Consider the following 27,375-nt stretch of genomic DNA (forward strand, 5'->3'; position numbering starts at 1 on the left):
TGAAAATACGAGCTGTGAATAACTTTGTTAGGAGCGGTATTATTTACAAGGAAATGATTCCAGAACTTAGGACCTGACGAAGGTTCCTTAGCGTTTTCTCTGGAGTTCATAACCAAGGTTTAGCCATGGGTTTGCCTAGGTTTTTTTTTATTTTTATGACTAAGATGTAGACATAGATGCTTATTATAGGTCAGTTAGCTAGCGGTTAGGCATAGGCTATTCAATTATCTTTCTTTTTAATGGGGTCCAGGCGTAGGGTTTACCTGTTTATGGTATCTGGTTAGCTAAAATCCAGACCTATATTAAATAGTTATATGCCCTTTTTTACCGGGATTCAGGACTAAGGTCCAGGTATAAGTTACATGCTTGGCTGTTACTACAAACAGATATAGGGTGCCTGCTTGGTTTTTTTTTTTACAGACGAACAGATACAGGTCACTTTGTTTTTGTTTTTTTTTTTTATGGGAAAAATAGAGACAGGTTACCTATTTCTAAATTTCACGGTGAAGGATCATTGACTTATTCGCATTTCACTGTGGCATAGACATAGGTCCCCTAGTCACCCACCTTTCCCCTAAAGTTCACCTAAAAGCCTATTATAGGATTGGAAAATGTATTGCAATTAATGTACAGCTGTTTTTTTTTTTTTTTTTTCAGCTGTTTTCCTGAATAATTAAAAAAAAAAAAATAAGGTTAACAATAAAAATGTCCAACAAATTTACATTTAGGCACAGCAGACTCCAATAAATGCAACAAATATTGATGCCCTCGTAGGTGGGGTGGTACTGCTATCTTTTTCGTTAAAAAACTGGTGCCAGGCATCCAATCGAAAAAGGCGTCCCAACCCCTTCCTGCAAGATGCAAGGAACATTGTTGCTTTACAATTCTTGCACTGCAGCACACAAGGGACAAGAACGATACCGAATATAAAAAAAAAAATTATAGACACGGTAACATGACACAGAGATCTGGCCCTCCCACATCCACTCGACATCGGCAAATTCACGTTTTTTAAGGACGTTCACGTTATGCAACGCATTTTTTTGAAGCGGCTAGTCTTCTGATCTCCAACTGCTCATGGTAGGGTTAAGACACAAAAAAAAAAAAAAACGGCGCAGTTGGTAACTCCAAAAGCTTTCCCTGAGAACCGATAATCCTTTGCGCTTCTGTCGGAATTAAAGAACTGCTCTTCAAATGTTTCACGCAGAAAAAAAAAAAAGTAAAAAAAATAGTGAGGACTCTTCTTGTGTATAATACTTTGTCTTTATCTTCCCCTGCCAGACTTAGCTGCAAGACAATGACTGACATGGCCCAGACAGTTCATCCGTGGAGAGAAGGCTCCCATTTTGGCTTCCAGTTGGGTGTGGTCCATGTACAAATCTCAGGGATTTGCGGCGGTCAAGTCTTTTTCCGGGTTTCTCGTACGCGGGATGTAGACGGCGGTGGGGGGGGGGGAGGGGGGGCTGGCCCTTGACCAATATTCACTTTCGGTAAACCTCCTTTTTTTTTTTTGCAAATGATCCCCACATTCTGTCTGGTAGCCACATACAACTGACGGAAAAAAAAATGCAGTTTTTGTCCAACTTTTTGGGCTTCCTCATTTTCTTTTAAATTATTTTGGTCCTTTAGGTTTTGATTCAAAGTACAAACCGTGAAAGGTTCATGAACCTGAATACTAAATGGGAAAGTCCATCTATTCCCTTTTTTTTTTTTTTTTTTTTTTTTTTTTTTTTTAGACCTGAATACCTTTAACCGCTTGTTTGATACTTTCGAGCAAATCTTTGTTCTCTGGGTTTTGGTAACACTCTTTGTTACTGTACATGTCGGTTAGGGTGTTGACATAGGAATCGAAATTCTGTTCACTAATGGGCTCCTGTTTGTAGAAAGAAAGCAAAAACATAAATTATTTTTTTTACTAAAGATATATTATTATTATTTCACATACTTATATAGCACTGTCAATTTACGCAGCGCTTTACATATACATTACACATTCACATGAGTCCCTGCCCTCAAGGAGCTTACAATCTAAGGTCCCTAACTCACATACATACACAGTAGGGCCAATTTTTTTTTTTATACAGGATCCAATTAACCTACCAGCATGTCTTTGGAGTGTGGGAGGAAACCGGAGTACCCGAAGGAAACCCACGCAGGCACAGGGAGAACATGCAAACTCCAGGCAGGTAGTGTCGTGGTTGGGATTTGAACCAGTGACCCTCTTGCTGCTAGGTGAAAGTGCTAACCACTACACACCACTGTGCTTCCCTATGTACATATCTTTATAGAAGTTTAGTGGCTTGGTGTTCATTCTTCATAAAGTTTTACATTCTAGGTAATTCAATTTCGTAACTGTCAAAAATTGTTAGGTTGGCCAAACATTATACAATTTTTTGTACATTTTTCTTTAATTTTACTATCAACTATGTAGTAGAAAGGCATGCCTAATTGGATACAATTGAAAGTGTTTAATTTTGACCTTATATTATATGGTTTTTGGTAAATCTAACAGAAATTTGTACAAGAAAATTGAACATGTATGGCTAGCCTTATGCCTCGTACACACGCAACGATTATCGGCCGACCGATCGTCCGACTTTTGTCCAGAGTGGTGTTTTGTTGGTTGGAATGTGCCTAGACTGCACACGAATTTTCTTGGTCAACAAAAATCTACTTCAGAAGTGATGTCATGTGCTGGTTTACTTTCCGTGTGTTTTTTCTTCTCTGAGCATGCCCAGTCTTGCTCATGAGATTTTTGTCTGCCAAAATCTGTACTGACTGACGGAAAATCGGCCGTTGTGTTGACGGCCAACAAAAATTTTATAGTCTGCACACTAGATTTTTTTCAGCCGAAAAGTCGGAGTCGGTTGTCGGAAGCATCATACTAACAACCTGAAAATCGGCAGATCGGACGTTGGCCAAAAATTCCCGGCCAATAATCGATGCGTGTGTACGAGGCAATAGGCAAAAAAGTGAAGAATGGGAACAACAGCATTTGGTTTGGGATGATAATTACTTATGCTATAAAAATGACTCACAAAGATTTAAAGCATATTTTTGGTGTTAAGTGATGGCAGAGTTTGGCTTTCTAGAGGTGGCTGGAGTTCTGTCTAGTCTTAAGGATGAGGTTTTTGGTCTTTTCTGTGAAACAACAACTCACCAAGTGTGGAAGGCGAATGTTGGTAAGACTTCTTATGAGGGCGTGACTTAGTCCAGAAAGTTCTACAAATAGGGCATCGTTTTGCTCCTCGATGACCTTGTTTTCATCTTCAATGTTCTTCAGATTCTTCTCCATTGATGTTATCTGTAGTCATTAGAAAAAAAAACACCATTAATGTTTTGCAGAATTAAACTTGAGAATGCAGCCTACCTATTCATTCACTAGAGATGAGTGACATCATTGAGAATGCAGGTAATCCATTCACTAAAGTCCAGTGACATCACTGACAATACAGCCTATACCAGTGATGGCGAACCTTGGCACCCCAGATGTTTTGGAACTACCCATGATGCTCATAAACTCTGCAGTGTAGTAGAGCATCATGGGACATGTAGTTCCAAAACATCTGGGGTGCCAAGGTTAGCCATCACTGGTATACATCCTATCCATTCACTAGAGACCGATGACATCACTGAGAATGCAGCCTATCCATTCACTAGAGACCGATGACATCACTGAGAATGCAGCCTATCCATTACTAGAGACCAGTGACATTGTTGAGAATGCAGCTTATCCATTCACTAAAGTCCAGTGACATCACTGAGAGTTCAGCATATCCATTCACTAGAGACCGGTGACATCACTGATAATGCAGCCTATCCATTCACTAGAGACCGGTGACATCCCTGAGAATACAGCCTATCAATTCACTAGAGACCGGTGACATCACTGATAATGCTGCCTATCCATTCACTAAAGACCGATGACATCACTGAGAATGCAGCCTATCCATTCACTAGAGACCGGTGACATCCCTGAGAATACAGCCTATCCATTCACTAAAGACCGATGACATCACTGAGAATGCAGCCTATCCATTCACTAGAGACCGGTGACATCCCTGAGAATACAGCCTATCCATTCACTAGAGACCGGTGACATCACTGAGAATACAGCCTATCCATTCACTAGAGACCGGTGACATCCCTGAGAATGCAGCCTATCTATTCACTAAAAATATAACTAGGCTTGAGGGTCAGAGAGGCTTTGATAAATGTCACTGACCTGAGACTGTAGGTTGACCATGTCTGCTTCCATCTCGGTGTTGGATTCTGTGAGCTCGTTAATCTCCTTGTTCAGCTGTTTAATCTCTTCATCATTTTCTAACACTGAAAGAGGAAGCCAGCTGTCAGGAAGGCACAGGAGAGCAAACCAAATGTTGATAGCGATGGTTTTATATAAACTTTATATCACCTTGGTATTTATATAGTAATCTAAAACAGAAAATCCCAACTAGGGTTTTTAAAGACCAATCACCCAACTTTACATCTTCTACCTATTTATCTGTGCAAAATGACAAGTTCCAAAACATTCTAATGTATATTTTCTTCCATTTTCCTCTGCGCTGTCACTCCTTTTCAGTTGTGCAAATCTCCAAGTATGAGTTAGGATGTGCACAACAGATTTCCATCATTTCTGTAGGGCTTTTTCAGGACATGTTAATAGACTTTTACATATTGCATATCACTTTTCTTTTAGAAATACCTGTAGTGGTCTTTTCCGTACAGTTGGTAAGGGTGCACTTATATCTAAGAACAACAGACAGCAACATATCTGTCCAGTTCTGCGGAAATTACCTGTTCCAGGACCCATTATGACTTTAAAGGGGACCTCCCCAAGTGGGTATTATTTGGCACAGTGCAACCTCTCCCGTCCAGTGCTGGAATGAGGACAAAGAATAACTCTGCTGTGGAGTCAGAAGCTGCCTTGGGCTTGATAGTTAACAAATGTATTATGAATATCATAAAGGATTTAATAGCGCCTTACATCCCTGCCTGGTTGACATGTGGATGAGGTAGGTGACCGTGTCCCTATTTCTCAGAGAAAAGGGAAGTGTGAAACAGCCAATCACATGCGTTTTGACAAAGCAACCTGTCAAATTTTGCCAATTAAGAAATGTAGATCACTTACCATCACTGGTCTTGAATTTTGTCCCTAGAAGCTCGTCACCTGAGAGTTTTCCTTTTTTGGAAGCAAAAGAAGCCCGTGGGCAGCCTGACAAGCTGTGGATGAAGAAGTGAGAGAAATTCAGCATTGTTTACTGCAGGCAAAGCAACAACGACAGACACTCAGATCAATTTAAACCAAAGGGGGACTGGTGACCATGGGCAGGGTGATACTAGGGTTACCACCTCATCCCTTTAAGCCAGGACACATAATAATCACACATGTTCTGTGGCTGATTAATGTGGTAATTAAACTCACTTGCTGCCTTCTGTGCATTATATCAGCCTCAGATCCTGTGTGATTATTATGTGTCCTGGACTAAAGGGATGAGGTGGCAACCCTAGGTGATACAAAGATCAATGGGGAAGTGCTGCCATTTGAGTCTCCACAATTTATAAGACACCAGTGGGTGACCTGGCTCTTTAAACTCCATGATTAGAGATGGGCTCGGGCCTGTCCCCAGTCCCCATGTTCCCGATCCTAACAGGAGGCCAAAACTGCACTCCTGCTAATCACAGGCAGTCAGATATGATCTGTTCTTGAAACAATCACACACACAATGCCTCTTGCGCTTAGGAAAATGGCCCCTTCAGGAGGATATGCTTAGATCTTCATTATGTTTGGAAGCGGATAACCACGGTCTTGCTGCCCTCAAAGACTTGGGGAAGTCTATGTAGCACCCTCCTAGATAGGCGCTAGGAAAAAGCATTGTTATGCCCCATCTGCTTATCAGGGGAGCCTGATCGGTTAGTTGTGCCTGTTACATGTGTCCAGGTGTGAGTCACTTGGTCTAAGGGAGTGTCCCCACTGTATTCAATGGGGGAGTCTGTTGGACAGTGGAGGAAACATAGCCAGTGGCAAATGGGATTTTGTGGCAGTCCCAGTGGGAGGGCACCCTTACAGTGCATCCTGAGATTGACCATAAAAGCTGAGGGCGCATGTGACAGGGCGTCTTTGGCGGGAGGCAGAGTCCCAGGAGGAGGGTGACGGCTGTCTCTCCTCCTGCTGTTTGAGGAAGGTGGTCACAGGCAGTCGGCCTGGTGAACCAGGTGTGGAGCTGAGCTGCAGAGGATCCAGAGTGCTGACAGTGGAGCTGCTGGCAGAGTCTCTCGGGAAAAACAGTGTCCGTGAGTACCAGGAGATTTGCCACAGGGTTTGCCCAGGAAAGGGGACCACTCCAATGAAGTCAGGGGATCAAGGAGCCAGCTAACACACAGAGAGTGTTACAGTAAAGCGGGTGCCGTGTAGAGAACCCTGAAGAATAGGGACAAAGGGGGTGCCAGGAAGGGCCCTGAAGAGTGTTCTGTAGTAGAGTACAGCGTATCTAATACAGTTCATAACTTCTTCTTCACTGCTAGTGACAAGGTGAAGCAGCGGCCTTGCCGCACTCAGCGATACTTAGAAGTCCCAGAAATTGTGCATAGTTTATTCAAGTTGGAGTATCCCACTCATTCCCTTCTCCTATCCAAGTTCTCAATAAAACCACAAAAAAAAAAAAAAACCCTGGACTGTTTCTTGACTGAGGCAAGCACATTGAAAATGCTAAACTGTGGTGTTGTTGCTATGGGTAACCCAGGGGAATCCGTAACCAGAAGCTCCCAAGGGAGTAGTGCTCCATGTATTACCTGCGGTGGGTTAGGAAGCTGCCGTTAGCATGGCCCGATCCATCGCAGCCAGGCGTTGGGCAGGTGGGGCCCTCGTTTTTCAGAGACTTCCAGGAAAAGGCAGATCCGTTGAGAGTTCCTTCTTTTTGCCTGCGAGCAGCTAACGGGCAGCCGGACGCACTGCGGTGAGACGCGTATTTTCCGCTGATGTGCCCCAGTCCATCACACCCTGGCACTGGACACCTGTATGGAGAGAAATGTGTTATATAAATGCTTTACATTCTATTAACATGAACAATATATTTAAAGCCCAACACCTTTTTTATAACATTTTGGGTAGGGAATGGTCAAGCTTTTTTGGTGGTTTGTGTCCCGTTAGGGAGATTTACCTTCACTTCCTGTCCGGAAGACACAACAGGAAGTGAAAGGAAATCTTTTGAGAATGAGGAAAATGCCTTAGTAATTGTCACTGGAACAAGTGTCCCCATTGGAAGACTCCCCTATTCCTGTTTGGAATATTTAATTCTGAGAGAGTGACTGTCCCTGACGGGTGTTCTAATCCTTTACCACTCTATCCAAAAATAGGAAAGACTTTAGATACACTCATAGGAGTCCACAGTCTATTGGATTAGGGTGTACACCCCAAAGCTCACACACACGCCTTTCTCTGCAGCCTCAGCTGCACTGTACAGTGAATGAATGGGAGGGAAATTTTGGGGTGGGCGTGCGCCGTGCTAGGAGTGATGATTTGTATTGGGAGGGAGGGGGGATGGGGGAGGAGGATTTGTACTAGGAGTGGGGATTCTAGGGGTTTCTCCAAAAGAAGTAATATGGTAGAGGGGGGGGGATTTTTTTTTTTTTTTTTGGGGAGGGAGTTGTGCTGTAAGGGGTGATTGGGGGTTATGTGTGCCAGGAGGGGGGTATTTGTGCTAGGGGGGCGGGATTGGAACAGGGGGGAGGGGGAATGTACAGGGGTGGAGGATTTGTGATTGGTGGGGTTCTTTTTATTTTGGGGGGGGGGCATTTGTGCTGGGATTTGGGGGATGAAGGGGCAAAGATTTGTGCTGGGAGGGGAAATTTTGAGGTGTGCTAAGAGTGGTGATTTGTGTTGGGAGGGAGGGGGGATGGGGGAGGAGGATTTGTGCTAGGAGTGGGGATTCTAGGAGTTTCTCCAAAAGAGGTGATATGGTAAAGCGGGGAGGGGGTTGTGCTAGTAGGGGTGATTGGGGGGTATTTGTGCTAGGAGGGGGGGTTGGAATAGGGGAGAGGGAGAATGTGCAGGGGAGGAGGATTTGTGATAGGAGGGGTTATATTTATTTTGGAGGGGAGGGTGTTTGTGCTGGGATTTGGGGGATGAAGGGGGCAAAGATTATTTTTTGGGAGGGGGTTGTGCTAGTAGGGGTCATTGGGGGTATTTGTGCCAGGAGGGGGGATATTTGTGCTAGGAGCAGGGGGGTTGGAATGGGGGGGGAAGGAAAATGTGCAGGGGTGGAGGATTTTTCATAGGAGGGGGTTCTTTTTTTTTGGGGGGGGGGGCGTTTGCCCTGGGATTTGGAGGATGAAGGGGGTAAAGATTTTTTTTTTTTTTTGGGGGGGGGGGGGAGGGGTTGTGCTAGTAGGGGTGATTGGGGGTATTTGTACCAGGAGGGGGGATATTTGTGCTAGGAGGGGGGTTGGAATAGGGGGGGAAGGCAGAATGTGCAGGGGTGGAGGATTTGTGATAGGAGGGGTTATTCTTATTTCGAGGAGGAGGGTGTTTGTGCTGGGGGGGGGGATTTGGGGGATGAAGGAGCAAAGATTGAAGGGGGCAAAGTATTGTGCGGGGAGGGGGGGATTTCATCAGGGGGGCATACAGCATAGTGCCCAATTAGTTTTATTTTGGGGGGGGGGGATGTTTGCTGACACACAACGCTCATACATCTTGGGAAAGGGGTGCAGTTTGGCATGTTCACCCTGGGCTCTAGGTTACCTTGCCTTCACCAGTGGCGGCCCATCCATTGGGAGCGCAGGGGCGCCGCCCCCTATCCATACATCCGGCCCCCTAATCTACATGCAGGGCGCCGGACGCATGGATTCCAATGTTTTTTTTTTTTAAGCACATGATTAGAGCCAGAGGCTCTAATAGGCTTCAAAAAAGGGTGAGCTCAGGGCGCAGAGCACTGTGCCCTGAGCCCACCCAGTTGTGTGACAATAGCGAATAAATATTCGCTATCCCTACACTGATTCTCCTCCTGGCCAATCAATAAGCGGGTCCTGGGACCCGTTTCCCGATTGGCCGAAAGGGGAAGCCATGCTATTGGCCAAGGAGGAGGAGGGGGGAGGAGATGCAGGGGAAGCCCATGGGGGAGACTGAGGGGGAAACCGCCACTGTCGCTGCCTGCCCAGGGTGAGTGAGCCAGAGACTGGGGGGGGCGGTTGGTGTGGTCCGTCTGTGGCCCCCCCCCCCCCCGGCCCATGGAGCACCAGCCACCACTGGGTTTCACCATTGGATTAAACAGCAGAAAAGAACATAACTGGATTGCATCCCAGTAGCTGTGTTTGTCCAGTTCACAGTTACATAGTGATCCAAGCCACACTGGGGAGAAGTGTGGCACAAGATTTGAATTTATCCGCATGGTCTGGACCAGGGATCCTCAAACTACGGCCCTCCAGCTGTTGTAGAACTACACATCCCATGAGGCATTGTAAAACTCTGACATTCACAGACATGACTAGGCATGATGGGAGTTGTAGTTCCTAAACAACAGAGGGCCATAGTTTGAAGACCCCCTGTCTAGGCGATTAGAAACGAGGGCACGCCACGTTAACTGGGCTATGCTGTGTGAAGTAGAGTTTAGCGGAGCCCTTCTTTAATTGTCTCTCCGTGCCGCACAATTTCCTTCCAATATCGTCATCAGCGGGAACCCAGGAAAACATTAGAAGAAAGCCGCTGTGCGCCGATACATTTGCAAGCAAATTAGGAGGTCCTCCAGAGAGGGGGAGCGCCACACCGTTATAGCAGTTAATCTACCAGGTTTACACGGCTATTAGAAACTTTATGACATGTTAGAGGGAATAACTCACAGCGCTGAACATCTGTCTGCTGTACACATTCCGCCCTCGGAGGATTTCCTCTGATTCGCTTTTCTACTCACAAAAATGGATCTACTAGAGCAGTTCTAACAGTGGCTGAATCTCCTTCTGTGCCGCCAGGACTTGCCCTATCAGTAGCTCCCTGACCACATACTTGAACCCCCTTCCAAGATTTCAAGAGTTGAAACATGAGACTGTCAGATCTACATTTTCTAAACCTAGAAAAAGCCTCTACTCCATTTCTTAACACATGCCTGTGCGCTTTGTAGCACCCTCCGAGATAGGTGCTAGGAAAAGTCTTTGTTATGCTCCATCTGCTTATCAGGGGAGCCTGATCTGTTAGTTATGCCTGTTACATGTGTCCAGGTTGTGAGTCACTTGGTCTGAGGGAGTGTCTCCACTGTATTCAATAGGGGAGCCTGTTGGACAGTGGAGGAAACCTAGCCAGTGGCAAACAGGCTTTTGTGGCAGTCCCAGTGCAGTGCATCCTGGGATTGCTCATAAAAGCTGAGGGCACATGTGACAGGGCATCTTTGGCAGGAAGCAGAGTCCCCAGGGGGAGGGTGACGGCTGTCTCTCCTCCTGCTGTCTGAGGAAGGTGGTCACTGGCAGTCGGCCTGGTGAGCCAGGTGTGGAGCTGAGCCTAAAGGATCCTGTGGAGCTGCTGGCAGAATCATCTGGGAAAAACAGTGTCCGTGAGTACCAGGGGGCTTGCCAAGGGGTCTGCCCAGGAAGGGGGACCACTACAGTGAGGTCAGAGGATAGAAGGTCAGCTCACACAGTATACCAAAGTAAAGGGGGTGCCAAGTAGAACCCTGAAGAGTAGGGGTAAAGGGGGTGCCAAGTATATCCCTGAAGAGTAGGGGTAAAGGGGTGCCAAGTAGAACCCTTAAGAGTAGGGGTAAAGGGGGTGCCAAGTAGATCCCTGAAGAGTAGGGGTAAAGGGGTGCCAAGTAGAACCCTTAAGAGTAGGGGTAAAGGGGGTGCCAAGTAGATCCCTGAAGAGTAGGGGTAAAGGGGGTGCCAAGTAGAACCCTAAAGAGTAGGGGTAAAGGGGGTGCCAAGTAAAACCCTTAAGAGTAGGGGTAAAGGGGGTGCCAAGTAGAACCCTGAAGATTAGGGGTAAAGGGGGTGCCAAGTAGAACCCTGAAGATTAGGGGTAAAGGGGGTGCCAAGTAGAACCATGAAGAGTAGGGGTAAAGGGGGTGCCAAGTATATCCCTGAAGAGTAGGGGTAAAGGGGGTGCCAAGTAAAACCCTTAAGAGTAGGGGTAAAGGGGGTGCCAAGTAGAACCCTGAAGATTAGGGGTAAAGGGGGTGCCAAGTAGAACCCTGAAGATTAGGGGTAAAGGGGGTGCCAAGTAGAACCCTGAAGATTAGGGGTAAAGGGGGTGCCAAGTAGAACCCTGAAGATTAGGGGTAAAGGGGGTGCCAAGTAGAACCCTGATTAGTAGGGGTAAAGGGGGTGGCAAGTAGAACCCTGAAGAGTAGGGGTAAAGGGGGTGCCAAGTAGAGCCCTGATTAGTAGGGGTAAAGGGGGTGGCAAGTAGAACCCTGAAGAGTAGGGGTAAAGGGGGTGCCAAGTAGAACCCTGATTAGTAGGGGTAAAGGGGGTGCCAAGTAAAACCCTTAAGAGTAGGGGTAAAGGGGGTGCCAAGTAGAACCCTGAAGATTAGGGGTAAAGGGGGTGCCAAGTAGAACCCTGAAGAGTAGGGGTAAAGGGGGTGCCAACTAGAACCCTGAAGAGTAGGGGTAAAGTGGGTGCCAAGTAGAACCCTGAAGAGTAGGGGTAAAGGGGGTGCCAAGTAGAACCCTGAAGAGTAGGGGTAAAGGGGGTGCCAAGTATATCCCTGAAGAGTAGGAGTAAAGGGGGTGCCAAGTATATCCCTGAAGAGTACGGGTAAAGTGGGTGCCAAGTATATCCCTGAAGAGTACGGGTAAAGTGGGTGCCAAGTATATCCCTGAAGAGTAGGGGGTAAAGGGGGTGCCAAGTATATCCCTGAAGAGTGGGGGCAAAGGGGGTGCCAAGTAGAACCATGAAGAGTAGGGGAAAATGGGGTGCCAAATAGAACCCTGAAGAGTAGGGGTAAAGTGGGTGCCAAGTATATCCCTGAAGAGCAGGAGTAAAGGGGGTGCCAAGTAGAACCCTGAAGAGTAGGGGTAAAGGGGGTGCCAAGTAGAACCCTGAAGATTAGGGGTAAAGGGGGTGCCAAGTAGAACCCTGAAGAGTAGGGGTAAAGGGGGTGCCAAGTAGAACCCTGAAGAGTAGGGGTAAAGGGGGTGCCAACTAGAACCCTGAAGAGTAGGGGTAAAGTGGGTGCCAAGTAGAACCCTGAAGAGTAGGGGTAAAGTGGGTGCCAAGTAGAACCCTGATTAGTAGGGGTAAAGGGGGTGGCAAGTAGAACCCTGAAGAGTAGGGGTAAAGGGGGTGCCAAGTAGAACCCTGAAGATTAGGGGTAAAGGGGGTGCCAAGTAGAACCATGAAGAGTAGGGGAAAATGGGGTGCCAAATAGAACCCTGAAGAGTAGGGGTAAAGTGGGTGCCAAGTATATCCCTGAAGAGCAGGAGTAAAGGGGGTGCCAAGTAGAACCCTGAAGAGTAGGGGTAAAGGGGGTGCCAAGTAGAACCCTGAAGATTAGGGGTAAAGGGGGTGCCAAGTAGAACCCTGAAGAGTAGGGGTAAAGGGGGTGCCAAGTATATCCCTGAAGAGTAGGGGTAAAGGGGGTGCCAAGTATATCCCTGAAGAGTACGGGTAAAGGGGGTGCCAAGTAGAACCCTGAAGAGTAGGGGTAAAGGGGGTGCCAAGTAGAACCCTGAAGAGTAGGGGTAAAGGGGGTGCCAAGTAGAACCCTGAAGAGTAGGGGTAAAGGGGGTGCCAAGTAGAGCCCTGAAGAGTAGGGGTAAAGGGGGTGCCAAGTATATCCCTGAAGAGTAGGGGTAAAGGGGGTGCCAAGTATATCCCTGAAGAGTAGGGGTAAAGGGGGTGCCAAGTAGAACCATGAAGAGTAGGGGTAAAGGGGGTGCCAAGTAGAACCCTAAAGAGTAGGGGTAAAGGGGGTGCCAAGTATATCCCTGAAGAGTAGGGGTAAAGGGGGTGCCAACTAGAACCCTGAAGAGTAGGGCTAAAGTGGGTGCCAAGTATATCCCTGAAGAGTAGGGGTAAAGGGGGTGCCAAGTAGAACCCCGAAGAGTAGGGGTAAAGGGGGTGCCAAGTAGAACCCTGAAGAGTAGGGGTAAAGGGGGTGCCAAGTAGAACTCTGAAGAGTAGGGGTAAAGGGGGTGCCAAGTAGAACCCCGAAGAGTAGGGGTAAAGGGGGTGCCAAGTAGAACCCTGAAGAGTAGGGGTAAAGGGGGTGCCAAGTAGAACTCTGAAGAGTAGGGGTAAAGGGGGTGCCAAGTAGAACCCTGAAGAGTAGGGGTAAAGGGGGTGCCAAGTAGAACCCTGAAGAGTAGGGGTAAAGGGGGTGCCAAGTAGAACCCTGAAGAGTAGGGGTAAAGGGGGTGCCAAGTAGAACCCTGAAGAGTAGGGGTAAAGGGGGTGCCAAGTAGAACCCTGAAGAGTAGGGGTAAAGGGGGTGCCAAGTAGAACCCTGAAGAGTAGGGGTAAAGGGGGTGCCAAGTAGAACCCTGAAGAGTAGGGGTAAAGGGGGTGCCAAGTAGAACCCTGAAGAGTGATTCATTATACATTTCGCTTATTAACTACTTCACTACAGTGGCAAGGTGAAGCAGCGGCCTTGCCGCATTCAACTACAGTTAGAAGTCCTGAAATGGTGCATAGTTCATACAGTTGGAGTATCCCACTCATCCCTTCTCCTATCTCAGTTCTCAATAAAAACAACAAAAACCAAATCCCCTGGACTGTTTTCTGACTAAGCCACGCATTTAGCCCAAACCTACTTAAAGGGGCTTGGGGGCACAATGGACGCCGACCGCCGCATGACTATTTACTGCAGCAGTCAGCCCCCTACAGGCAAACCGACGTAGGGCTACGTCACTCGCCTACGAGCCTCTAGGGGGCGAGCGCGCGTCGCCAGAGGCGCGCTCCCGCTGGTTCACTAACATCCCCAAAATCAATGCCTGACCTCACAAATGTGCTTCTGGAAGAATGGTCAAACATTCCTAAACCTTGTGGACGGCCTTCCCAGAAGAGTTGAAGCTGTTATAGCTGCAAAGGTGGGCCAACTCAATATTGAACCCTACGGACTAAGACTGGGATGTCATTAAAGTTCATGTGTGTGTAAAGGCAGGCGTCCCAATACTTTTGGTAATATAGTGTATAAATTTTCCTTTAAGAGGAATAAAGATTCCATTAGAAATGTGTCTTCTTGTCACGTGGGGGGTAATTGCGGTGAGAATTATTTGTGTTAACATCTGTGATGGCTTCTTTGAAGGATAATTAACGTGGCGATGGGCTGGGAATCGCTCGTTGCCCAGTGGGTGGCCCCATAGCTCAGTCTTGTATGCTGAGTGGCGCTCGGTACCCCGCCGCTGCCGCAGAATAGAAAACTTAGCCCAGCCGCTGGGGGTGAGTATTGATGGAAGGCCCTTCTCCTGCCCCCGAGGGCCACAGGCAATTGGCAGCTGTGGGGGTTGATAAATGTGCCGCTTCTATGCGATGCGCTCACCATGGTGACTGTCACTCCATGCCGGCGGGAGACACTTAAACGCGTTTCATTGTTCATCCCCGGCTGATATCGCCCCGCACTCGGGAACAAGGGATTGTTGTTTTATAAAGGTGACACCCAGGAAGACACAAAGTACAGGAAAGTAGTGAAATTATTTTATGGCAAATTTTTCCATCTTCGGTTTGCAGGAAAGCCAGCAAACCAGCTGAAATGTCAAATCATCCTGACAACCGAGTGCCCAAATGAGGGAGGAGAACGGAGGGAGGAGAACGGAGGGAGGAGAATGGAGGGAGGAGAATGGAGGGAGCCACACATAAACCTTTCTGCAGGGTGTCAGCTGTGATAATGTAATAGCCGGTATCAGCAGAGACGAGGGGGAACACACTTCCCGCACCTCCAGCACTAAATATATAATATACCATGGGGTGCTGGGATGTGCTGGAGGGTCTATTGATGCTGGCTGCTGGGGATCTATTGTCACTGGGGGATCTATTGTCACTGGGGGATCTATTGTCACTGGGGGATCTATTGTTGCTAGAGAAGTCTATTGCTGCTGGTGGGGGAGATCTATTGTTTCCGGGGGTTCAATTGCTGAGGGTAGAGATCTACTGTTGGGGGGGGGGGTAGGTCTATGGTTGCTGGGAGGGATCTATTATTGCTGGATACTGGCAGATCTATTGTTAAGGGCATCTATTGTTGTTGTGGTGGATCTATTGTTGCTGAGGAGATCTATTGCTGCTGAGTGAATCTATTGTTGCTGTGGGGATCTATAGTTGCTGTGAGGGATCTATAATTTGTAGATACTAGCAGATCTATTGCTGCGGGGATCTATTGTCACTTGGGGAATTTATTGCTGCTGGTGGGGGTCTTGGGGGTATTGTTTCTGGGGGTTCAAATGTTGATGGGAGAGATCTACTGTTTTTTGTCACTGGGGGAATCTATTGTTGCTAGAGAAGTCTATTGCTGCTGGTGGGGGAGTTCTATTGTTTCCGGGGGTTCAATTGCTGAGGGTAGAGATCTACTGTTGGGGGGGGGTAGGTCTATGGTTGCTGGGAGGGATCTATTATTGCTGGATACTGGCAGATCTATTGTTAAGGGGATCTATTGTTGTTGTGGTGGATCTATTGTTGCTGGGGAGATCTATTGTTGCTGTGGGGATCTATTGTTTCTGGGGGATCTATAATTTGTGGATACTAGCAGATCTATTGTTGCGGGGATCTATTGTCACTTGGGGAATTTATTGCTGCTGTTGGGGGTCTATTGTTTCTGGGGGTTCAAATGTTGATGGGAGAGATCTACTGTTTTTTGTCACTGGGGGAATATATTGTTGCTAGAGAAGTCTATTGCTGCTGGTGGGGGAGTTCTATTGTTTCCGGGGGTTCAATTGCTGAGGGTAGAGATCTACTGTTGGGGGGGGTAGGTCTATGGTTGCTGGGAGGGATCTATTATTGCTGGATACTGGCAGATCTATTGTTAAGGGCATCTATTGTTGTTGTGGTGGATCTATTGTTGCTGAGGAGATCTATTGCTGCTGAGTGAATCTATTGTTGCTGTGGGGATCTATAGTTGCTGTGAGGGATCTATAATTTGTAGATACTAGCAGATCTATTGCTGCGGGGATCTATTGTCACTTGGGGAATTTATTGCTGCTGGTGGGGGTCTATTGTTTCTGGGGGTTCAAATGTTGATGGGAGAGATCTACTGTTTTTTGTCACTGGGGGAATCTATTGTTGCTAGAGAAGTCTATTGCTGCTGGTGGGGGAGTTCTATTGTTTCCGGGGGTTCAATTGCTGAGGGTAGAGATCTACTGTTGGGGGGGGGGTAGGTCTATGGTTGCTGGGAGGGATCTATTATTGCTGGATACTGGCAGATCTATTGTTAAGGGGATCTATTGTTGTTGTGGTGGATCTATTGTTGCTGGGGAGATCTATTGTTGCTGTGGGGATCTATTGTTTCTGGGGGATCTATAATTTGTGGATACTAGCAGATCTATTGTTGCGGGGATCTATTGTCACTTGGGGAATCTATTGCTACTGGTGGGGGAGTCTATTGTTTCTGGGGGTTCAAATGTTGATGGGAGAGATCTACTGTTTTTTGTCGCTGGGGGGATCTATTGTTGCTAGAGAGGTCTATTGCTTCTGGTGGGGGAGAACTATTGTTTCCGGGGGTTCAATTGCTGAGGGTAGAGATCTACTGTTGAGGGGGGGTGGGTCTATGGTTGCTGGGAGGGATCTATTATTGCTGGATACTGGCAGATCTATTGTTAAGGGGATCTATTGTTGTTGTGGTGGATCTATTGTTGCTGGGGAGATCTATTGTTGCTGAGTGAATCTATTGTTGCTGAGTGAATCTAATGTTGCTGTGGGGATCTATAGTTTCTGGGGATCTATAATTTGTGGATACTAGCAGATCTATTGTTGCGGGGATCTATTGTCACTTGGGGGATCTATTGCTGCTGGTGGGGGAGTCTATTGTTTCTGAGGGTTCAATTGCTGAGGGTAGAGATCTACTGTTGAGGGCGGTGGGTCTATGGTTGCTGGGAGGGATATATTATTGCTGGATACTGGCAGATCTATTGTTAAGGGGATCTATTGTTGTTGTGGTGGACCTATTGTTGCTGGGGAGATCTATTGTTGTTGAGTGAATCTATTGTTGCTGAGTGAATCTATTGTTGCTGTGGGGATCTATAGTTGCTGTGAGGGATCTATAATTTGTGGATACTAGCAGATCTATTGTTGCGGGGAATCTATAGTCACTTGGGGAATCTATTGCTGCTGGTGGGGGAGTCTATTGTTTCTGGGGGTTCAAATGTTGATGGGAGAGATCTACTGTTTTTTGTCGCTGGGGGAATCTATTGATGCTAGAGAGGTCTATTTCTGCTGGTGGGGGAGATCTATTGTTTCCGGGGGTTCAATTGCTGAGGGTAGAGATCTACTGTTGAGGGGGGGTCTATGGTTGCTGGGAGGGATCTATTATTGCTGGATACTGGCAGATCTATTGTTAAGGGGATCTATTGTTGTTGTGGTGGATCTATTGTTGCTGGGGAGAGCTATTGTTGCTGAGTGAATCTATTGTTGCTGTGGGGATCTATAGTTGCTGGGAGGGATCTATAATTTCTGGATACTGGCAGATCTATTGTTGCAGGGATCTATAGTCACTTGGGGAATCTATTGCTGCTGGTGGGGGAGTCTATTGTTTCTGGGGGTTCAAATGTTGATGGGTGAGATCTACTATTGAGGGGGGGGGGTCTATAGTTGCTGGGAGGGATATATTATTGCTGGTTACTGGCAGATCTATTTTTAAGGGGATCTATAGTTGCTGGGAGGTATCCAATGTTGCTAATTGTATCTATTGTTGCTGAATGAATCTATTGGGGCTCTATAGTTGCTGGGAAAGATCTATTGTTGCAGGGATCTATTGTTGCTGTGTTGTATCTATTGTTGCTGGGGCGATCTATTGTTGCTGAGTGAATCTATTGTCGCTGTGGGGATCTATAGTTGCTGGAAGTTATATAGTAAAAAATGACAGCGCTAAATCTAAATAAAAAACATAAAGCTGCTCGCACTTAAATTGACGAAACATTGTGATACTATATATAATATAAAAGTGCAGCGCTGCACTTTTATATTATATAAGAGATCTATTGTTGCTGGGGGGGGCTCTATTGTGGCTGAATGGCTCCGTAATTGTTGTGGGGATCTATATTGGCTGGGAGGGGTCTAATTTTGTTGAGGGTATCTATTGTTGCTGAATAAATCTATTGTTGCTCTGCAGATCTATAGTTGCTGGGAGGGATTTATTATTGCTGGATACTGACAGATCTATTGTTAAGGGGATCTATTGTTGCTGTGGTGGATCTATTGTCGCCGGAGAGATGTATTGTTGCTGAGTGAATCTTTCCTGCTGGCGAGTGGGCGTGCCCCCGGGATCGCTCCCGCGGACCGCCGTACAGCGATTCGCGGGAACCTGACGACCCGCCGCCGTATAACTGCAGCGGCTGGTCGGCAAGTGGTTAAAGCATTCTGTGTGCATGAGTTCCGATAGCAGTGATGGTGAACGTTGGCACCTCAGATGTTTTGGAACTACATTTCCCATGATGCTCCACTATACTGCAGAGTGCTGGAGCATCATGGGAAATGTAGTTCCAAAACATCTGAGGGGCCATGGTTCACCATCACTGTTCTATAGCATAAGGATAATCATTCACACAGCACAGCAGGTGCTCTATGGCTCTGTCAGCGTGTCACCCGGCTGTTAGGTGTGACTTTGCTGTGGCTGTACTGTGTTGCAATCTGTATAATCTGTAATATATATTAATATATTTATATTAATATATATATGAATATATCATTAATGTATATATATATATATATAATCTATATGTAATCTATATAATCTATAATCTGTGTTGTAACCACTTTAAGACCGGAGGATTTTCCCCCTTAATGACCAGGCCCTAGTTTGCGATTCGGCACTGCGTGACTTTAACGGACAATTGCGCGGTCGTGTGACGCCGTACCCAAATAAAATTGACGTCCTTTTCTTCCCACAAACAGAGCTTTCTTTTGGTGCTATTTGATCACCTGTGCGATTTTTATTTTTTGCGCTATAAACAAAAAAAGAGCGACAATTCTGAAAAAAAAATCAATATTTTTCACTTTCTGCTATATACCATTCCCAAAAAAAAAAAAATGTAAAAATCACATTTTTTTAAACATTTTAGGCCAATTTGTTTTCTGCTACATATTTCTGGTAAAAAAAAAAAAAAAGAAAATCGCAATAAGTGTATTTTGATTGGTTTGCGCAAAAGTTATCGCGTCTACTAACTACGGGAAAGATTTATGTCATTTTTATTGTTTTTTTTTTTTACTAGAAATGGCGGCGATCTGCAATTTTTAGCAGGACTGCGACATTGCGGCGGACAGATCCGATCCCTAACTGACATTTTTGACACTTTTGGGGGGACCAGTGACATTACTACAGTAATCAGTGCTATAAATATGCACTGTTACTGTAATAATGACACTGGCAGGGAAGGGCTTAACACTGTGGGTGTTCAAGGGGTTAAATGTGAGCCTAGGGGAGTGATTCTAACTGGGGGGGGGGGGGGGGCGTGGCTTCTGAAATGATCATAGAGACATGTGATCCTATATAGAAGGGTCGCATGGTCTCTGTGATCATTGGAGGCAGAAGGATGGATGGCTGTGTTTACATCCGCCGTCCGTCCTTCTCTGTCAGCGGGGAAGTATCGCAGGTGTCAGGTGGCATTCGGAGCTGCATGACACATGCGCCAGCTTCTCCGCTGACAAGCGGGAGCGCGCCTGCGGCGGCACGCGCTCGCCCCCTAGCTGCCTGCGCGCGACCGACGTAGAGCTACGTCAGTTTGCCCAGGAGCGGCTGTCTGCCGCAGTAAATCTGCGGCGGGCGGTCGTAAAGTGGTTATTAAGGTTAATGAACAAAGTCAGCACTCAACACCTGCTGTGCTGTGTGAATGATTGTCCTTATGCTGAAGATTATGAGGCACTGAGAGGATTCGGATGATTCCACTAAGATGACAACAGGTGTAACACCTCAACTTACTGTGTTCTGCCCAGCGCCTGCCGCACTACCCTCCTCCGCCGCCACCGCCAGGATTAGTTTGACCGTTCCCTCCCTGTCAGCTGCCTCACATCAGTTCTGAGAGAGCGGAGCAGGTAAAGCACTGTACAGATCACTCCGCCAAGCATCGGGGACGGAGAACAACAACAGGAACTCCACAGCATGTAATTCCACCCGAAAATTAAGAAAATAGTCCCTCAGCTCCCACCTCCTGAGTCCCTCTGCTAACCTAATGGAGCCCAGAAAAATATATCTATACACCCCCTATGCAAGTGCGGAGGTGTAATTTATTGAGCCCTATTTTTTTGTTTGTAAGAAATGCACACTTAGGCCTCTTTCACACAGGCATTATGTTTTTTTCCTCCGCTCCGGCACTTTTTTTTTTTCACGGACACGGGTGTCATCTGGTCTGTATGTCCGCATATCATCCCATCCGTTTGCGGATGATATACGGACATAATGTATGTCTATGGGGATTGCAGATGACACCGCTGACATCCAATTTTGCTTCCGTTCCGTTTTTTAAACGGAAGAAAAATAGGGTTCTGTTCCGTTCCAAAAAACGGAACAGAACTGAAAGGACGCAAATCGGATGTCAGCGGTGTCATCTGCTGACATCCGCAATCCCATTGACATGCATTATGTCCATATATCACCCGCAAACGGATGGGGTGATATACGGACATATGGAACGCCCGTGTGAAAGAGGCCTAAAGCTGCCTGGGCCCCCCCTGATCCGCTGATGGGGCCCAGGCTTGGTACAACAGGGCTGCTTGTACTGCCTTATCAGCGGCCCTGATTGGATTCTTCTTCTGTGTAGGCTAAGTGGTTACTGCTACAGTTAGTTTGATGAGAAGATCTCTCCAGTTGGTACAGGCAACAGTGGCAGCTGGTGCATTGGGGGCACAGGGGCGCCGCCCCCCTATCCATGCGTCCGGCCCTCTAATCTACATGCAGGGGCGCCAGACGCATGGAGTTCAATGGGGTTTTTTTTTTTTTAAACCATGTGATTAGAGCCAGAGGCTCTAATAGGCTAAAAAAGAGGGTGGGCTCGGGGCGTAGAGCACTGCACCCTGAGCCCACCCAGTTGTGTGACAATAGCGAATGAAAATTCGCTATTGACACATGGATCCTCCTCCTGGCAAATCAGGAAGCGGGTCCTGAGACCTGTTTCCCGATTGGCCGAAAGGAGAAGCCATGCTATTAGGTATGGAGGACGAGGGAGAAGACGCAGAAGACTGAGGGGGGAAGAAGCCAAAGCCGCCGTCACTGCCGCTGCCTGCTGCTGCACACCTCCAGACAGGGTAAGTGAGCCATGGGGGGGTCCTGGGGGGTATGGTGCATGGCCTTCTGTGGTCCTGGGGTCCTAGGGGGGTATGGTGCGTGGCCTTCTGTGGTCCTGGGGTCCTGGGGGGGTATGGTGCGCATCCTTCTGTGGTCCTGGGGTGGGGGTATGGTGCACATCCTTCTGTGGTCCTGGGGGGGGGTATGCTGCAGGGCCTGGTGTGGTCCGGACGGGGGGGGGGGGTATGGTGCGGTCCGTCTGCCGCGCCCCCCCAGCCCATGGAGCACCAGCCGCCACTGACAGGCAATAAAGCATGGTTTCAACTAAACAGGGAAGCTTTACAACCACCCCCCTCCCTCTCATTTTCAGTCCTTGTGTCACTGGGACAGGAAGCGAGGTGTAATATGTCCATCAGGGCTTACAAACACAGAAAAAAAGGCAACAAAATTATTTACTATCAAGTCTATCCTAAACTTTAAAAAAAAAAAGTTTTGGCTGAAGTTCAGCTTTGAGGTTTTTTTTAACCTTAGACAGCAGCCTAACTTTTATGGTGGTGTCACAGCCCCGCCCCCTTTTTATTACCTGAGGATTGCGTTGTGTGGTACATTGGCTACTATTACATGCTGAGCCAATCAAGAATACAAAGCAACAGAAATAGATTTTTTTGGCCAACAAAAAATTTCTGGAACTTGCATAAATAATCTTTTAAAATACAAAAGAAAGCTGCGCTTAGACTTGACAAATAATGAGCTAAAATGAATTCATTCAATTACTGCTTATTACAAGCTGCTGACACATATGTAAGATTAAACCATAATAACAAAATTAAAAAGAGGGGTGCAGCGCTAAGCTTCTCAAAAAAAGTCCACAAAAAACACACCCCTGACAACGTCATCGCTGACGAAACGTGTCGGGTGGGACTTGGACGCGTGACGTCATCGTGCATCGGGATGCAGCGGCCATCTTTGTGGTTTGAAACTAATCCAACCTTCATGTCATTACAGCGCTTTTACATCATGCTAAATGTGAGTTCAAATCAGTATCCATTTAATACATTTTTGCCTATTTGGAAGGTACAGTGAGCGATCGGTACTGGTCACGCCTGTGTCCATTCATAACTAAGCATTACTAAGCTGTGTTTACAATGTTTCAGTTTGTAAATGAACAGGATCCCGCTTAGTACAGAACACGGAGGAATCTCTGTCCTCAGTCCCTTTCTCTGTCTCAAAAGTGAGACATCAGGGGTCTGTTTAGACCCCTGATATTTCACCACACACCTCCCCCCCCCCCAAACACGGCTCCCAAAAAATGTAACATTTCTTTTATAATAAATAATGTTGTAAAAAAAAAAAAAAAATAAAAATAAAAAAATGCTGACACCGTCCACTGCCCTATACTGACACTGCACATTTTGTGTGTGTCTGTGTGGTATATATATATATATATATATATATAGATAGATATATAAACATATATATATATATATATATATTGTATGTGTATATATATATATATATATATATATATATATATACAGTGGGTACGGAAAGTATTCAGACCCCCTTAAATTTTTCACTCTTTGTTATATTGCAGCCATTTGCTAAAATCATTTAAGTTCATTCTTCTTCCTCATGAATGTACACATAGCACCCCATACTGACAGAAAAACACAGAATTGTTGACATTGTTGCAGATTTATTAAAAAAGAAAAACTGAAATATCACATGGTCCTAAGTATTCAGACCCTTTGCTGTGACACTCATATATTTAACTCAGGTGCTTTCCATTTCTTCTGATCATCCTTGAGATGGTTCTACACCTTCATTTGAGTCCAGCTGTGTTTGATTATACTGATTGGACTTGATTAGGAAAGCCACACACCTGTCTATATAAGACCTTCCAGATCACAATGCATGTCAGAGCAAATGAGAATCATGAGGTCAAAGGAACTGCCTGAAGAGCTCAGAGACAGAATTGTGGCAAGGCACAGATCTGGCCAAGGTTACAAAAAGATTTCTGCTGCACTTAAGGTTCCTAAGAGCACAGTGGCCTCCATAATCCTCAAACGGAAGACGTTTGGGACGACCAGAACCCTTCCTAGAGCTGGCCATCCGGCCAAACTGAGCTATCGGGGGAGAAGAGCCTTGGTGAGAGAGGTAAAGAAGAACCCAAAGATCACTGTGGCTGAGCTCCAGAGATGCAGTCAGGAGATGGGAGAAAGTTGTAGAAAGTCAACCATCACTGCAGCCCTCCACCAGTCGGGGCTTTATGGCAGAGTGGCCCGACGGAAGCCTCTCCTCAGTGTAAGACACATGAAAGCCTGCATGGAGTTTGCTAATAAACACCTGAAGGACTCCAAGATGGTGAGAAATAAGATTCTCTGGTCTGATGAGACCAAAATAGAACTTTTTGGCCTTAATTCTAAGCGGTATGTGTGGAGAAAACCAGGCACTGCTCATCACCTGTCCAATACAGTCCCAACAGTGAAGCATGGTGGTGGCAGCATCATGCTGTGGGGGTGTTTTTCAGCTGCAGGGACAGGACAACTGGTTGCAATCGAGGGAAAGATGAATGCGGCTAAGTACAGGGATATCCTGGACAAAAACCTTCTCCAGAGTGCTCTGGACCTCAGACTGGGCCGAAGGTTTACCTTCCAACAAGACAATGACCCTAAGCACACAGCTAAAATAACGAAGGAGTGGCTTCACAACAACTCCGTGACTGTTCTTGAATGGCCCAGCCAGAGCCCTGACTTAAACCCAATTGAGCATCTCTGGAGAGACCTAAAAATGGCTGTCCACCAACGTTTACCATCCAACCTGACAGAACTGGAGAGGATCTGCAAGGAGGAATGGCAGAGGATCCCCAAATCCAGGTGTGAAAGACTTGCTGCATCTTTCCCAAAAAGACTCCTGGCTGTATTAGATCAAAAGGGGGCTTCTACTAAATACTGAGCAAAGGGTCTGAATACTTAGGACCATGTGATATTTCAGTTTTTCTTTGTTAATAAATCTGCAACAATGTCAACAATTCTGTGTTTTTCTGTCAGTATGGGGTGCTATGTGTACATTCATGAGGAAGAAGAATGAACCTAAATGATTTTAGCAAATGGCGGCAATATAACAAAGAGTGAAAAATTTAAGGGGGTCTGAATACTTTCCGTACCCACTGTATATATATATATATATATATATACACACACACACACACAAACATATGTGTGTTTGAGCTAATCCAATAGACTGCGCACACCTATGGGACTTTAGATTGTCAGCTCCTTTGGGGCAGGGACGGAATTGAATGCACATTAGGTAAAGTGCTGCATACATTGTAGGTGCTATATAAACACTCCATAAAAATAAGTACAGTATACTCTTTTGAGACTTCTTTCCAGGCTGACACTATATACAAAAAAAATTTGATTATATTTGTATATTTTGTGTTTGCTTCCTTCATAGCTTGACAAGCCTTTTTATTTTATCCTGGGCACGCTCCCGTGAGGTACTCACTTCAGGAGTTCTGGGTCGTCCTTGTCGTCTTTCGTGGGCGTAACCTTCATTCCGCTTTTCTTGGCACGAGGACAACCTGACAAGCTGTAAATCGAAAGAAGAGGATGTAATTATTGCCGTATGGCGTGCTGAGATGTACATTCTATTCCCAGGCTGCTGTTCACCTGAGTGGCCTGGCAGATGCTATAAGGAGGGTTTTAAGGGAAATGAAGGCCAGTGAGTCAGACACTGCTGGGTCCCCGGGGCAATTAAACCAATCGCTTTTTTTCAGGGCTATTCAAATGCAAAGGCTTCTCTTTCCAGGAACGTTATCAAGTCTTTCAAAGGTCGTTTTTAAAAAAGGTTTTCAGTTTGGCAAGCAATACTTGTATCAAGGCAAGGCTTTCATGATATGTCAGTTTTTGGTGGATGATGACGAAAGGTTATTTTACTTGACAGCTTCTTGATGGCCAGGGTGATAAGATCTTCACACTTGAATAACCAAGGCACTTCACCTGTCATGGCCATTATGATGGTTCCATTCTTTCTGTTGGGTTTTTACATGGATTTATATTAAAAAAGAGATGGGAACATCACAAGATGAGGATGCTTAGTGTTTTAATGTGGGTGGAAACAGAGCCAGGAACTAGGGAATATCTTATCACCAGACTCTGTATTTTGGCCTAGGCCAACAAGGCCCAGGCCTAGGGCAGCACTTTGCAGGGGGGCAGCAAAATAGCGGCTTCCGCCTCCATCTGAGACTCTATTGGCGCCTGGTTGCTAGAGCTGCCTGGCGTCTAGCAACCAGTGGCATCACGGCCATGACTCCCTGGCCCTGCCCATATTTCAAAGTGGAGTAGGATTTAACTTCCTCCTCCTCCGCTCCTAGAGCTCCCCCCACCCCCCTCCACTCCCTTCTTCCTCTCTCGCCCATCCCCCTCTCTCTCCCACCACCCCCTCTCTTTCTCTCCCATCCCCTCTCTTTCCCTTACCCTCTCTCTCTTTCTCTCACCCCCTCTCTCCATTCCCCACGTCTCTCTCACCCACCACCTCTCTCTAACTCCCCTCCCTCTCTCTCACCCCCCATCCTCTCTCTCTCTCTCTCATCCCCCCTCTCTCTCCCACCACCCTCTGTCTCTCCCTCTCCCACCATGCTCTCTCTGTCTACCCTCACCCCCCTCTCTCTCCCACCACCACCCTCTCTCTCCCACCATCCTCTCTCTCTCTCCCACCACCCCCTCTCTTTCTCTCCCATCCCCTCTCTTTCCCTTACCCTCTCTCTCGTTCTCTCACCAACTCTCTCCATTCCCCCGTCTCTCTCACCCACCACCTCTCTCTAACACCCCTCCCTTTCTCTCACCCCCCATCCTCTCTCTCTCATCCCCCCTCTCTCTCCCACCACCCTATGTCTCTCCCTCTCCCACCACGCTCTCTCTGTCTACTCCCACCCCCTCTCTCTCTCTCACCACCCTCTCTCTCCCGCCACCACCTTCCCTCTCTCTCTCTCCCACCACCCTCTCTCTCTCTCTTTCTCTCTCCCACCACCACCTTCCCTCTCTCTCTCTCTCCCACCACCCTCTCTCTCTCCCACCACCATCTTCCCTCTCTCTCTCTCTCTCCCACCACCTTCCCTCTCTCTTTCTCATCTCCCCCTCAACCTCCCTTACCCACCCCCTTTCACCCCCCTCTTGTGAGATCTCGGGGATCCTTGCTGGGACTTGGACTTTGGAGGGAGTCACATCTGTTAAACAGGAAGGGGTGGGCAAATTTACATAGGAGGAGGAGGGGGGCGCCCATTTTTAGTCTTGCCTAGGGCAGCACAAAACCAAAATACACCACTGCACCCGAGTCTTCAAGAAATACAGGACACAAGGGCTTGACTCAATCCACCAGGCTTCTCAATACTCAATATAATAGCATTGGGTGCACATACCCTTTTAAAAGAAGGTCCACCCAAACTTTGTGGTGGGATCTCTTTGCCAGACTCCTCGGATATTCCTCTCTCCTTAGCCCTTAGAACAGAGGTCTCCAAACTGCAGCCCTTTGCTTGGCTTTATCTGGCTCTTGGGGCATAATATTCATCCCACTGATACGAGACACTATTCTGCCCACTGATAGCAACAATGGGGCCTAATTCCTGCCACTGACATCAACAACGGGGCAGTGTTAATTTTGGCAGCAAATTTCAATTTACCGTAGTTTTAGTCTTGGGACTAAAATGGCATTTTAGTTTTAGTCCCATTTTAGTCTTCTGCAAGTGTTTTAGTTTTAGTCATATTTAGTGGACTAAAACTCCAGTACATTTTAGTCGACTAAAACTCATTTTAGTCATCTATAATCGAATGGGTGTAGTTCAATTGTGATTTGTAATGCATTATTTAAGCATTTCTCTACAATTTCCAAACTCATTATATACTACTGCTGGTCCTGGAGTGAAAAATCTAATATGTTATTATTTATGGTATTAAGCTTTGAGCATGCACCAGTGTTAATTTTGGCAGCAAATTTCGATTTAGTTTTAGTTATAGTCTTAAGAC

The 27,375-nt window shown here is 46.6% G+C and overlaps 1 protein-coding gene across 4 annotated transcripts in view; it reads right to left on the minus strand.

Moving 5' to 3' along the window:
- Window positions 1-1,454: 1,454 nt before the first annotated feature.
- Window positions 1,455-27,375, minus strand: part of MYT1 (myelin transcription factor 1) — a 114,803-nt gene continuing 88,882 nt past the window's right edge. For all 4 annotated transcript variants that reach the window (XM_082271597.1, XM_082271596.1, XM_082271595.1 and 1 more), the window contains 6 exons: window positions 24,860-24,943; window positions 6,793-7,014; window positions 5,132-5,223; window positions 4,226-4,329; window positions 3,161-3,304; window positions 1,455-1,873 (listed from right to left, as the gene is read on the minus strand). In XM_082271597.1, the coding sequence (XP_082127723.1) occupies window positions 1,733-1,873; window positions 3,161-3,304; window positions 4,226-4,329; window positions 5,132-5,223; window positions 6,793-7,014; window positions 24,860-24,943 (787 nt within the window). In that variant the 3' untranslated portion in view covers window positions 1,455-1,732. The remainder of the gene's footprint in view (window positions 1,874-3,160; window positions 3,305-4,225; window positions 4,330-5,131; window positions 5,224-6,792; window positions 7,015-24,859; window positions 24,944-27,375) is intronic.

This window comes from Pelophylax lessonae, assembly GCF_965119305.1.
Source record: "Pelophylax lessonae genome assembly, chromosome: 11".
NCBI classification, from domain to species: Eukaryota; Metazoa; Chordata; class Amphibia; order Anura; family Ranidae; genus Pelophylax; species Pelophylax lessonae.